Below are 14,824 nucleotides of genomic sequence, written 5' to 3'. Positions count from 1 at the left end.
CATCAGTGAAAACAACAATAGCACTCATTATGTCTATTATTAAGGTAAAAGTGGTTCTTTTTTTCATTTTTTGGAGCAATTTCGTTCTTCAAAGTTGAGCCTACTTCACGAAAAGTGAGGTATATGTGTTAATCTGGATGCGTGGTGATTGGCTGCCGTGGCTGGAGAGTACACATCTACGTCATCAGTTTCCTGAGCTTTTCTCAGTATTATTCATGAGAACTAACTCTTATGATCCAATCAATGCCATGCATTATGCATGAGGTCGTCTTACAGCGGAGAATTTAAATCTCAAGAAAGAGCTTCCGCGCTGTCAGTTCATCTCTGTAAACACAACCGTAATGTCTGTATAATGAGTGTGTTGTGGGTCTGTGTTTTATTGGTTGTTTTCTCCCCTCTTCCCAGCCTCTACACTCCCACTTTTCCACAATGTTACACACCCATTTCTGGAGTGTTTTTCAGATCTAAGCTGTGAAAGACCAGTGCTGAAACCAGGGGGTTTCATGGCACTTTAAATTTTGATTACATTTATTTGTAAATGTTTTAGGATTTGCCAATATAATATGGTTATTGACTAGATTTATATCATTATTTTATTTATATTTTCTAAATCACACATGTACACTTCTTTTTTTTTTTTTTGTTGTGAAAATGCCAAAACATTTATTATTTAAAAAAAAAAATGTTTTATTTGATTTGAAGTCAGCTTTATTTTTCGATTCATTCTGCCCAGGGCTTCTGTAAATTAGTTATTACATTATATTATATATTATATTATATTATGATGCAAATCACACATGTATTAAATGCAAAATCAATTAAATTTTGAATAAACAAATCAACTTTATTTTTCTTTCTGCCCAGGGCTTCTGTAAATCTGTTACATTGTATTCTAAATCTTGTCATACTTTACTAAAATAATATAATTAGTGACTAGATTTATACCATAATTTTATATTATGCATATAACCATATTTACGTGTTGCACATACTAAATTGTAAATCTTGCTTTTCAACTGAAAATTTGTTTTTCTTAAATGCAGAAATCATATAAAAAGTATAAATATTTCTGACTGCTCTATGAAATATTTCACAGCTATGAATATTTATAAGTTTTTTTTTTTTGTGAATGTAAAAAAACAAAAATCCTAGTGTGAGGACACAGCAGTAATGTTTATAATTAACTGCGTTTATTAACATTATCACAAAAAAATATAATAAATAAATAAAAAGTCATTAAAAATGACAACCCCTCATCAAATCTGAGCAAAAGACTAGTAATATATTTCTCTCTGCATCCTCTAGAGAGAAGGACGAGGTGCAGAAGCTGTATGAGTCTGAGCTGCACTTCATCGAGGCCTGTCTGAAAGTGAACCCCAAATCTTACGGCTGCTGGCACCACCGCAGCTGGGTAAACACGCGCCTGCCGCAGCCTGACTGGACACGAGAGCTCGGCCTCTGCGACCGCTGCCTCAGCCTGGACGAGCGCAACTGTGAGAGAGTCATGCACTGAACAAGATGAACTGATTTTTATATTTCTCTTTGTCTGACGTGTTTTTTCTTTCCTCAGTCCACTGTTGGGATTACCGGCGCGTGGTGGTAAAGGAGTCTGGTGTTTCTGTCGAGCAGGAGCTGCAGTTCACAGATCGTCTGATCGGCTCCAATTTCTCCAACTACTCCAGCTGGCATTACAGGAGCACGCTGCTACCTCAGCTCCACCCACAGCCTGCCCCTGACCCCGCCCCCAACACAAGCCCCTCCCCCACCGCATCACCTCAAATTCACTCACACAGAGTCTGTGAGGAGCAGCTTCTTAAAGGTGCTTGAACTCATTTAGAGCAGCATACAGAATGTAAGCAATAAGGCACTCGAGATTGTGCTTTAGCTTATGTTCCACACTGCTTAATTTCAGCACGTCCAGAACACTACCAGTTTTTTAATCTCTGAATTTATGGCACAGCAGTAGTACACGAGCTCATGATGTACAGACTATGTACCACTCAAAAGTTTGGTGTTGGTAAGATTTTAATATCTAAAGAAATCTCTTATGCTCACCAAGAGTGCATTTATTTTATAAACAAATGCAGTAGAAACAGTAATTTTGTAAAATGTTATTACAATTTAAAATGAAAATTAAATATTAATGAATAAAATTCTAATTTACGTTTTCTGATTAAATATATTGTAAGCTGTAATTTATTCTGTGATCAAAGCTGAATTTTCAGCATCATTACTCCAGTCTTCAGTGTCACATGATCTTCAGAAATCAGTATAATATGCTGCTCAAGAAACATTTATGATTATTATCAATGATGAAAGCAGTTGTGCTGATTAATATTTTTGTGGAAACTGTGATATGTTTTTCAGGATTCTTTGATCGATGAATAGAAAATGAAAAAGCAGCATTTATTTGAAATACAAATATTTTGTCAATTAATTAATCCGTTTAATGCATCCTTGATATTAATTAATTTCTTTAAAAAATTACTATAATCTTACTGACCCCAAACTTTTAAACGGTAGTTTGAATCTGGCCTATAATCAATCAATCAGTCAATCAATTAATTACTAAATAAATAAATCATACACTTATTACAGAAAAAAAGCATTTTTAACTTGTTATTACTATGATTATTTATATAAAAAATTTAAATGTTCTTGGTGATTGTGATTGTTTATTAAAGAGATGATAATCTCATTATCCCTCATTATATTATTAAAGTAAATATTGATTTGAGTTAATCTTATTTTTGTTATGTGAGGATACTATGTACTTTATATAGATCCTGTAAGACAATAATTAAACAAAGGTCCTTTATTTGATTGTTTCTTAATTTCTTTGTTGACACATGTCTGTATTTTTGTGGTTGTTTTGCTGTTAAAGGCTATGGTAACATGGTAATATGGTCAAGACCTGGACCTGCTTCTATCTTTGCAAACACAATCAAGTGTCTAAGGATGCGGTGCTATTGACTACAATATTTGACCTCAGGTTGCCTCTCAGTTTACCCTTCAGAATAATTTCAGTGAACCATGTAGTAAATTTGTGACTGTTTTCTCTAGAATATGAGCTGGCGCATAATGCCTTCTTCACCGACCCCAACGACCAGAGCGCCTGGTTCTACTACCGCTGGCTGCTGGGCAGAGGTGTGTGTGTGTGTGTTTAGAATCGCTGTGTATTTGTGAAGACACGTATGCTCACCCCTGCTGTATGTGTGTGTGTGTGTGTGTGTAGCGGAGCGAGAGGAGATGATCAGTTGTGTGTATGTCAGCCGGGAGAAACGGAGGGTGTCTGTCGCCTTCTCCAAACCTGTTCATGTAAGTGAATCCTGAGAGAAGTTCAGCTGCGCTGTTTAACCACAGTACGACTGAATGAGTCTCTCTCTCTCTCTCTCTCTCTCTCTCTCTCTCTCAGGCTCAGTCAGAGGGTCTGATGTTGGTGTTGGATGGGCAGCCTCAGCAGGTGCAGTGGAGAAGCGCCCACCCGCGTTTCCGTCACAGTCCTGTCTGGGTATCCTTCACCAAGCAGCTTCACTCCACTCTCAAAATTATTTTTTTTCTTCATTCTTTACTCACCAGTGCTTCTTTTTAAAGGTGTAGTTCATCCTCAAAATGTGTAGTTCAAAATGTGCTCATCCTCAGGCCGTCCAAGATGTAGATGAGTTTGTTTTTTCTTCAGATTTGGAAAAATGTAGCATTGCAGCACTTGCTCAGCAAAGGATCCTCTGCAGTGAATGGGTGCCATCAGAATGAGAGTCCAAACAGCTGATAAAAACATCACAATAATCCACACCACTCCAGTCCATCAGGTAACAACTTGAGAAGCCAAAAGCTGCATGTTTGTAACAAACACATCCATCATTAAGGCATTTTAACAAAGACATTTTAAGTCCATAATCCGTAATAATGCTTCCTCCAGTGAAAAAGTAAATCTCCTGTTTTCCTCTCACAACAAAATCTATCCTTATATTTGTTTAGAACTGTTTTGGACTCTTTTGGCTAGTAAACAGTGATTGATCTGATCATATTTCTCTCCTGCTTTAGACAAGATGACCCTTTCACTGGAGAAATCAATAGTGTGGATTATGGACTTGTATTTTAGCAATGGGTACAACAGTTTGAAGTTTAAAATGCCATAATGACTGATTCATTTCTTAAAAACAGGCAGCTTTTCTCTTCACAAGACATTAACTGCTGGACTGGAGAGGTGTGGATTGCTTGTGGATTATTGTGATGTTTTTATCAGCTGTTTGGACTCTCATTCTGACGGCACCCATTCACTGCAGAGCATCCACTGCTGAGACACTGATGCAATGCTACATTTCTCCAAATCTGATGAAGAAACAAACTCATCTACATCTTTGATGGCCTGAGGGTGAGCACATTTTCATTTTGGGGGGACTATTCCTTTTAAACCTGTATGACAAAAGAAGACATTTATCAGAATGTTTCAGATGCTTTTTAATAGAATGAGCTCTTCCTTTCATTTTAAAGCACTTGATCTATAGTTATATTTATCCATACACTCAGACAGATCTTTAACTGTCTCTGTCAGCTGTGTGATCTTCCTCCCGGCTCCGTCAGTGACATAAGTAATGAACACAACCTGACCGTCCACTGGACAGAGAAACACACACACAGAGACTGTGCTCTCTACACAGGTGAGATGTGCAGGTAGTGGAGTGTTTGCAGGGAAATACAGCTGAGGAGGAGGAGGATTTTGTATTTGTTGAATAGAGATGGATGAAGATGGGCAGAGAGAGCAAGTGTAAACGTCTCTGTCATGTTTTAGGCTCAGCTGAAAGCTGGTGCAGAGACTCTGCCACCGATCAGGAGCTCTTCAGGTACTGCTGTGTGTCTGTAATGTATGTGTGTTCATGCTAAGAGACTTAAATTGTTTTATTTTTTTACTACTTTGTCACAATAACTAAACCGTTCATCTCTCAAATTTGAAGATGAGCTTAATTCTTAAGATTAATACTGTGCATATATGCAATAAACAATTGAATTAAGCCATTTTATTGGCAACGAACACCTGTCCATCAGTCTTAGCTTAATTAATACACTACCATTTTAAAGTTTGGGAACTTTTATTTAGTAAAGATGCATTAAATTGATCAAAAGTGACAGCAGACATTTACGATGCTACAAAAGATTTCTTTCAAATAAATACTTTTGAGCATTCTGAACTTTGTTTTTGAAGAATCCTGAAAAATAAATCACAGTTTCCACAAAAATGTGAAGCAGCACAACTGTTTTCAACATTGATAATAAACAGAAATGTTACTTGAGCAGTAAATCAGCATATTAGAATGATTTCTGAAGGATCGTGTGACACTGAAGAATGGATTAATACATTTTAAAATATATGAACATTAGAAAATGGTTATTGTAATAATATTGTGCAATATTACTATTTTTACTGTATTTTTAATCAAATAAATGCATAAAAAACATTTTTTTTAAATTATAGACCTCAAACTTTTAAATAAATTAAAAAATAAGTATTTTTGAATCCAACAATGTGTCCTAACCAGAAGCAAATTGTGATGTTTTTATCAGCTGTTTGGACTCTCATTCTGACGGCACCCATTCACTGCAGAGCATCCACTGCTGAGACACTGATGCAATGCTACATTTCTCCAAATCTGATGAAGAAACAAACTCATCTACATCTTTGATGGCCTGAGGGTGAGCACATTTTCATTTTGGGGGGACTATTCCTTTTAAACCTGTATGACAAAAGAAGACATTTATCAGAATGTTTCAGATGCTTTTTAATAGAATGAGCTCTTCCTTTCATTTTAAAGCACTTGATCTATAGTTATATTTATCCATACACTCAGACAGATCTTTAACTGTCTCTGTCAGCTGTGTGATCTTCCTCCCGGCTCCGTCAGTGACATAAGTAATGAACACAACCTGACCGTCCACTGGACAGAGAAACACACACACAGAGACTGTGCTCTCTACACAGGTGAGATGTGCAGGTAGTGGAGTGTTTGCAGGGAAATACAGCTGAGGAGGAGGAGGATTTTGTATTTGTTGAATAGAGATGGATGAAGATGGGCAGAGAGAGCAAGTGTAAACGTCTCTGTCATGTTTTAGGCTCAGCTGAAAGCTGGTGCAGAGACTCTGCCACCGATCAGGAGCTCTTCAGGTACTGCTGTGTGTCTGTAATGTATGTGTGTTCATGCTAAGAGACTTAAATTGTTTTATTTTTTTACTACTTTGTCACAATAACTAAACCGTTCATCTCTCAAATTTGAAGATGAGCTTAATTCTTAAGATTAATACTGTGCATATATGCAATAAACAATTGAATTAAGCCATTTTATTGGCAACGAACACCTGTCCATCAGTCTTAGCTTAATTAATACACTACCATTTTAAAGTTTGGGAACTTTTATTTAGTAAAGATGCATTAAATTGATCAAAAGTGACAGCAGACATTTACGATGCTACAAAAGATTTCTTTCAAATAAATACTTTTGAGCATTCTGAACTTTGTTTTTGAAGAATCCTGAAAAATAAATCACAGTTTCCACAAAAATGTGAAGCAGCACAACTGTTTTCAACATTGATAATAAACAGAAATGTTACTTGAGCAGTAAATCAGCATATTAGAATGATTTCTGAAGGATCGTGTGACACTGAAGAATGGATTAATACATTTTAAAATATATGAACATTAGAAAATGGTTATTGTAATAATATTGTGCAATATTACTATTTTTACTGTATTTTTAATCAAATAAATGCATAAAAAACATTTTTTTTAAATTATAGACCTCAAACTTTTAAATAAATTAAAAAATAAGTATTTTTGAATCCAACAATGTGTCCTAACCAGAAGCAATAAAGTAACAAGTGATAAAAGCTATTTGTGACCCTGGAGCACAAAAGCAGTGTTAAGTCGCTGGGGTATATTTGTAGCAATAGCCAACAATACATTGTATGGGTCAAAATGATTGATTTTTCTTTTATGATCATGTTCCATGAAGATATTTTGTAAATTTCCTACCGTAAATATATCAAAACTTAATTTTTGATTAGTAATATGCATGGCTAAGAACGTCATTTGGACAACTTTAAAGGCGATTTTCTCAATATTTAGATTTTTTTGCACCCTCAGATTCCAGATTTTCAAATAGTTGTCTCGACCAAATATTATCCTATCCTAACAAACCATACATCAATGGAAAGCTTATTTATTCAGTAAAATATAAATCTCAATATATAAAAAATTTAAATCTCAATTTAAAAAAATTTACCCTTATGACTGGTTTTGGGGTCCAGGGTCACACATGTAAAATTCAAATATTTTATGCAAACAATACATTGAATATTAAAATGTAATATTAAATCATAGCAAATTAATTTTGATACATTAAAACGTTGCAAAGACAGCCTCCTGTCCTATTTGTCTACGCATACAATAAATGCTTCGGAATGTCATCAAGTTTTAATTAAACACTAAAACATTTTTTTTTTTTCCAAACAAACCAAACGCTGAACTGCAAATCTGCAAAACCTGAATATTTTAAAAAATGTCTCCCTCTTAATGGACTTTATCAAACATGTGTAATATGTAAAGTGTTGCTGCTGCACTGCTCCGTTGTCCACGTTCATGTTTCACTCATGAATGAAATGTTTGTTGAACTTTAATAACGGAAGTTACTGCAGGTGATTTGAAAATAACCTCCCTACCTGACAGATATCACTGATATAGGTGTCCTGAGAAATCACAATATATAAAAAAAATATTTTTAGAAAAAATCTACCTATATATATATATATATATATATATATATATATATATCATACATTTTGTACATACAGTATCCAAGTTCTTTGTGAGTAATTGACTTCTTAAGGTGTGGATGTGTGTATTACACTTTTAACTGTCGCTGACATCAACAAGTAAAATAATCACTTATCAGATTTATGCCAGTTATTTGCAACACAATTGTTTCATGTATCAAAGAGGTCTTGTGATGAGGAGAGTAATGTCTTACTAATGTTTGATTGTGTTGACTAAGTTATTACCAGATCATAGATCGATTGCTTGTGTGTTTGTGGCAGGAGTGAGTTGTCAGTTGAGAAAAGTTCGGTGTTACAGGCAGAGCTTCAGTCCTGCAATCAGCTGCTGGAGCTCGAACCGCAGAACAAATGTAAGTGGTGTCAGTGTGTTTTATTTGGGTGTGTGTTTTGTACATGCATACTTCACATTACATTTGTATTTGCTGCCTTATCTTTGGCAATATAAACAGTTGTAAGTCTGTGTGTGTGTGTGTTTCAGGGTGTCTGCTGACAATCATACTCCTCATGAGAGCTCTGGATCCTCTAGGCCATGAGAAAGAGACACTGGCACATTTTCAAACCCTTAAAGTGAGAAAATACTATTACAACCTCAATGAAGATCCATAATAGAAATCAATATCAAATCACTAACTCCTCAGTATGAGCAATGTAGTAATAGTGATGTTTGGCTTTGTAAACACCACTTAAAAGAAGGCAGTTTAATTGGCCTTTCTCTCTCTCTCTCACAGGAAGTGGACCCGATCCCTATATATATATATATATATATATATATATATATATATCATACATTTTGTACATACAGTATCCAAGTTCTTTGTGAGTAATTGACTTCTTAAGGTGTGGATGTGTGTATTACACTTTTAACTGTCGCTGACATCAGCAAGTAAAATAATCACTTATCAGATTTATGCCAGTTATTTGCAACACAATTGTTTCATGTGTCAAAGAGGTCTTGTGATGAGGAGAGTAATGTCTTACTAATGTTTGATTGTGTTGACTAAGTTATTACCAGATCATAGAGCGATTGCTTGTGTGTTTGTGGCAGGAGGGAGTTGTCAGTTGAGAAAAGTTCGGTGTTACAGGCAGAGCTTCAGTCCTGCAATCAGCTGCTGGAGCTCGAACCGCAGAACAAATGTAAGCGGTGTCAGTGTGTTTTATTTGGGTGTGTGTTTTGTACATGCATACTTCACATTACATTTGTATTTGCTGCCTTATCTTTGGCAATATAAACAGTTGTAAGTCTGTGTATGTGTGTGTGTGTGTGTGTGTGTTTCAGGGTGTCTGCTGACAATCATACTCCTCATGAGAGCTCTGGATCCTCTAGGCCATGAGAAAGAGACACTGGCACATTTTCAAACCCTTAAAGTGAGAAAATACTATTACAACCTCAATGAAGATCCATAATAGAAATCAATATCAAATCACTAACTCCTCAGTATGAGCAATGTAGTAATAGTGATGTTTGGCTTTGTAAACACCACTTAAAAGAAGGCAGTTTAATTGGCCTTTCTCTCTCTCTCTCACAGGAAGTGGACCCGATGCGCTCTACCTACTACAGTGACCTGTGCAGCAAGTTTCTGATTGAAAACACCATTCTGAAAATGGAGTATGCAGAGGTGCGAGTATTTAGCCTGTCAAATAAGGTAAGAGAGCCCAACTCTGGTCTGACAGTTTTTTAGAATTTAATTTATGGCTGTTTCCACTGAGCGGTACGGTACAGTACGATTCAGTACGGGTAACCCTGATCAGGCTTGCGTTTCCACTGCCAATAATACCCTTCTTGATAGGCGTGGTGCAGGGGTGCCCAAACTCGGTCCTGGAGGGCCGGTGTACTGCAGAGTTTAGCTCCAACTTGCCTCAACCCACCTGCCTTTATGTTTCTAGTATGCCTAGTAAGAGCTTGATTAGCTGCTTCAGGTGTGTTTAATTGGGGTTGGAGCTAAACTCTGCAGGACCGAGTTTGGGCATAACGAAACGATATGACCAGGAGTAAATAATAGATTCATGAGACCACGAATGCCTGTTAAATATAGCCAACCTAAAACGAATTGTATCTCATGTTTAACCACTACAGAGACATCAGAGCCAGCGGCAAATGTCAGAAGGACTAGCCGAGCTAAGGCTGCTCTCGGCGGATACATGAGCACTGAGCGCCCGGTGATCGCCTGGAGCTCCGAAATCGGCATAGCAAATTTTCAAATAGGCGCTATCTTTATAAATAAACCGCAGATTTGAGTTTTAAACAATTACATTCTCGCCTGAAAAACCCTTAAAACTACATTTCATGACACAATAACAGTAATATTTAGAAAATTAAGATTTTTGGGCAATGACGTTTCACAAGTCCACAAGAATGCATATTGAGAAACGGCTATTGTCTGTGTGAAAACATAAAATTATAAAATGCACGGTTATATTTTTTTGTGTTTGCGCACTCTGATGTAAATAAGCCCAACACTCATGGACAGCAAAGCGGAACGAGTGAAGGAGAAGCTTTATCCCCTTGTAGCACACAAAAGTGATGATTCTAGTCAACCAATCAATGTTCTGCGGTGAGTTTAGCTCCACCCTTTTGGTTCCCTTTGCTGTGCTAGTTACCCCAACAGAAGGGTACCGAAAAAGTGGTATAGTACGGTTTGCTATTTTGGTACCATTCACAACTTCTGACAGTGGAAACGGACATAATTGCGTACCGTACTGTACTGTACCGAACCGTACCGCTCAGTGGAAACGAGCCATTAGTGTTTAATTGTTTTATTTAGTTATAACAATTTTTTTTTCAGTTGAGATGTTAAACGAATCACAATACAGTTGGTGGTGGGGGTGTATATGAATGTATCTCTAACGTTTTAGAAAAGTTTAGATGGTATTTTCGTTTCATCTTGCCTCCATATCATGCATATTAAAGGGGACCTGTTATGCAAAAATCACTTTTATAAGGTGTTTGGACACAGTTGTGTGGCTGCAGTGTGTGAAAACAACCAGCCTATAATGGTAAAAATCCACCCACTCATTTTATATATAATCCCATTAAATCATAAACGGCGTCTCTGAACAAGCGATTTCAGAATCTCCCTGCATATACGTCACCGTAGGGAAAAAGTCACGCCCATTTGTGACAGTCTCTGCCCTATTAGCATAAACACAGCCCTGAGTGAGAAGCAGCAGCAACCGCCATTACTGTTTTCCTGTTGTAGCTGCTGGAGATACAAAGTCAGCGCCAAAGAGGCATTACAAGTAGGGATGCACCGATCCAATACTCAGTATCGGTATCGGCTCCGATTTTCTGCCGTATCGGTCAGATGAGACCGATCCAAATCCGATATTCTGCTTTAACTATTGTGTTGTTAAGCCCCACGAAAGGCAAAAAAAAAAAACATTATAAATCACCATAAAGTTCTCGTGCACTATATTCCAAGTGTTCTGGAGCCGTTCCATAGTTGTCATAGGTTAAAGTCGCTAAATTTAAGTTCACAGAAACTCTTCTCTCTGCTGCGGCTGTCTGTCATAGTTTATGATTATATATTTTTTCATTTGTTATTTTCTTTAAAAAGAAGTTGTCTACTCATGCTACAAAATACTTATTATTATTTTTATTTTTTTAATTTTTCATGAAGTGATGCCATCTATTGTCGATTTTTCCTGTAATGTTAGCGTCGAGGAACTACTCTCCAGGTTTAACTCCACCTGTTCTAATGTTTTAAATGCTGTGGCCCGTTTAAGGACTCTCCAGTCTAAAACCCGCTCTGAACCCTGGATTGATGACTCTATTCCTTCTCTCAGACAATGTTGTAGAAGAGCGCAAGTGGAAAAAGGACAGACTTCATGTTTCTTTTGAGATTTTAAAGCACTCTTTATTTAAATATCAGAAAGCAGTGAAAAAAGCAAAATGTTGACATTTGTCAGATATTATTAACAAGAACTGCTCTAGGCCAAAGACATATAAACTATGATAAAAGTTCAGCATGCATTGATTAATCCCATGTTGTAGCAAAAAAAAAAAATTTGGACCAAACCATGTGCTCGTGTGAGTGTGACCAAATGAGAAAGTTGCGAAAGTCGCAAAAGAGCGACCAGTGGGAAGAATGAGGCTAGAGCCCTGTCACCTCGTTGCCCGTTGACGGTAACATTGCTCAAAAAGTTGCCCCGTGTATAATCACCTTTATACAAATGGTAACTAAAAATAAATATTTTCATTTTAGTTAGTTCTGTAACCACTTTTTTCAATTTATTTCAGTTTATTTAAGGTTTTATAGACCAATTATAGGTTTGTAAACATTCAGGATGCGTGCACATCATGGTTGCAGAAAACCCGGGAGAGATAGTCTTTACGGCTAGAGAATTTCACGGATACGGTACAAAATAGTTAGGTTTAAAATGATTATAAATTATATTGATTAGATGTCATTTTCAAAATGTTCTCCGCATATTACAAGAGCTTGTCACTCAGCGATAAACACTGTTATTCAACGAAATTGACGTTAGAGAGTGGGATAGTCTTACAGATCCGAAACAGGGATGACTTTTTTTGTGGGCGGAGCCTATCTGGAGGCAGTCTATGGAGCCATGGAATAAAAGAATTAAAAAAAGGTAAATATTTCAAAATTCTGACTTTATTCTCGCAATTCCGAGATTATATCTCACAATTCTAATAAGGAAAAACAACTCATCATTCTCTCTTTTCTCCTCAGCTCTTCTGGCTTTTTTCCCTCAGATTTGACAAACTCACTATTTTTGAGTTAAGTCGAGTTATAAAGTCCGAATTAGGAGATATAAACTTGCATTTGCGAGAAAAAGTAAGAATTGTGAGATAAAATTAATAAATGTAATGTAAAAATGTTAATAGTAAGGTTTAAATAATATTTCTAATAGTAAGGTTTAAATGATATTTCATGCTGTAACTGTAGGGCTAATACAATACGTCCCCTATGAACAGCATATGTGAATATTATGTAGACCTATTGTTTAAATCGAATTAAAGCTTTAAAAGTAGAGTAGTCATAGCAGTTTTCATCCATAGTTTGTCCGTTTAAACGTCTGCGTTTAGTTTCAAATGGCGTCTTTGACGACAGTATTCTATAAAAATGATTTGCATTCCGATCTTGACATCAAAAGGCACAAAAATATTTTTTTATTTTATTCCATGGATTTTACCCATTTACCTCCACTTGTTCCCAGTGTTTTTCTGCAACCACTATGTGCACGCAGCTGCAAGTGATGTAACTGTGACGTCTACTCTGAATTGGTCTATAGATTTATATATTATATATATATATATATATATATACACACACACACACATACAGTGTAATATTTAGTTTACGCCAATAATCTTGCCCTATTTAATATGTATGAATTTAACCAAAATTGTAAATATCTGAGATTGTATTTATTAAATTAAAATAACTCCAACCTAAATGTCTAAACTTATTGGACAATTTTTCAGACATTTTTCATATATCATCAGGATGTTTTAAAAAGGTAATGTCTTCCTGTTCTTGTGTAATGAGTGTGACAGCATTGTTTAAATGTCTTCACCCATGTGTAGAAACTGATTTGACACATGAATGTGATGACAGAAACATGAGTAATGTACAGTAGTCTTGCTCAAGCATCGGCACGTGAGAGATAATGGTTGTTTGACTCTCGAAATCTTTGACAGGGATTTCAGCCATTTAATAGAGCATGTTTTAAATGTGAAATCCTGTTAAAAAAATGTTGTACTCCACCCATTTAGTCATCATAACCATGTGAGTATTAAATGTTAAGCACAAAAATAATTGGTTATCACAGTAGTCTAAACTGTAGTTAAAACTCTTTGCATCATTTTATGATGTAAGCAGCAATGAAATCTGTCATAGGATGTGAATGTGAATCTTTTCACAAGCATACTTTATGATGTAATATCAAAATACAATTTTTTTTTTTTTATTGTTCAACAGATCAGTTACGCATTCATTGTATGTAATTTTTATTTATTTTTTATTTTTTATTTTTTTGTACATTGATAGCATGGATATATAATAAAATATCAATGTAGACTTGAAAACGTGTGTGTGTGTGTGTGTGTGTGTGTGTGTAGGAAGTTTTACTCCAAGTAAGAATAGCATTGAAATGAAAAACACTAGATAGGAGGTGTGACCTCAGTATTTTTTTTTATTTTTTATTTTTTTTTAAATCCCCATACATTTTTTTTGTTAATTAATAGCTAGGTGGCATATACATATACACAATTAAAACATTCTTATGTGTTAAAAAAGTGCAATTTATATCCATTTTCATTGTGTCATCATTTTTGGTGAATTTATTAAAAAGTTTTGTTGTGGGTGTATTGTATTATGTTGTTGCTATGTAATGATTGAATTTCAATGTGGCATTAATTCTCTTCTATACAAGGAATGACAAACTACAAATAATTAATGCATCTTTTTCTGGGTGTGCCTATTAAAGGATTTAGAAAATTGATTAAGAAATAGATTTAATTATATTCAATATGATATTATATAGAAACACCCATACTGGTGTTTTGGATTTAGTCACTGTATAAACCCACATCTCTTCCTTGTTTCTATCAGTGTAGTGACAACAGCAGTTACACCCTGCTTATCATACTACAGATGACGACAGGAATTAATCTTACAATCTTTATTACCAGTATTACACCAATCCCTCATTCATGCTTTGCTTCTTTTCTTGCGTTCAAACAGCCACTCGGTTTCTAGTGAGTTTCTCTTGAGGTTTTTTGAAGTGTGGTGGCCTCATCCTTCTCCAGAAAATCTTCCATTCTTTTCAGTCAATGTTACAGTGCTTGAAACGAAAGATTAACTTCTTTCTTTGCCTTTCTCTCGCTCCTAACACAGAACCTGACGACCCTGTGTCACCTTGATCAGCTTCTCTTGGTGACTCACATCAACCTCTCCTCCAATCAGCTGCTGCGGCTGCCACCTCAGTTTGCCATGCTGCAATGCCTTGAGGTGAACTGATGCTTCTTTTCATTCAA

At 35.8% G+C, this 14,824-nt stretch overlaps 1 protein-coding gene across 3 annotated transcripts in view; it reads left to right on the top strand.

Moving 5' to 3' along the window:
• The window catches only part of rabggta (Rab geranylgeranyltransferase subunit alpha), a 21,205-nt gene that overhangs the window by 4,218 nt on the left and 2,163 nt on the right, over positions 1 to 14,824 (top strand). For all 3 annotated transcript variants that reach the window (XM_016258180.1, XM_016258181.1, XM_016258182.1), the window contains exons 5-15: positions 1,306 to 1,493; positions 1,571 to 1,819; positions 3,064 to 3,147; positions 3,236 to 3,318; positions 3,416 to 3,511; positions 4,556 to 4,661; positions 4,793 to 4,844; positions 8,086 to 8,174; positions 8,303 to 8,391; positions 9,351 to 9,467; positions 14,685 to 14,798. In XM_016258180.1, the coding sequence (XP_016113666.1) occupies positions 1,306 to 1,493; positions 1,571 to 1,819; positions 3,064 to 3,147; positions 3,236 to 3,318; positions 3,416 to 3,511; positions 4,556 to 4,661; positions 4,793 to 4,844; positions 8,086 to 8,174; positions 8,303 to 8,391; positions 9,351 to 9,467; positions 14,685 to 14,798 (1,267 nt within the window). The remainder of the gene's footprint in view (positions 1 to 1,305; positions 1,494 to 1,570; positions 1,820 to 3,063; positions 3,148 to 3,235; positions 3,319 to 3,415; positions 3,512 to 4,555; positions 4,662 to 4,792; positions 4,845 to 8,085; positions 8,175 to 8,302; positions 8,392 to 9,350; positions 9,468 to 14,684; positions 14,799 to 14,824) is intronic.

This window comes from Sinocyclocheilus grahami, unplaced genomic scaffold (assembly GCF_001515645.1).
Source record: "Sinocyclocheilus grahami isolate Dianchi unplaced genomic scaffold, SAMN03320097.WGS_v1.1 scaffold1653.1, whole genome shotgun sequence".
NCBI lineage: Eukaryota > Metazoa > Chordata > Actinopteri > Cypriniformes > Cyprinidae > Sinocyclocheilus > Sinocyclocheilus grahami.
Note: the sequence above shows the minus strand (reverse complement) of the source record. Positions and strands in the feature narration are given on the sequence as shown.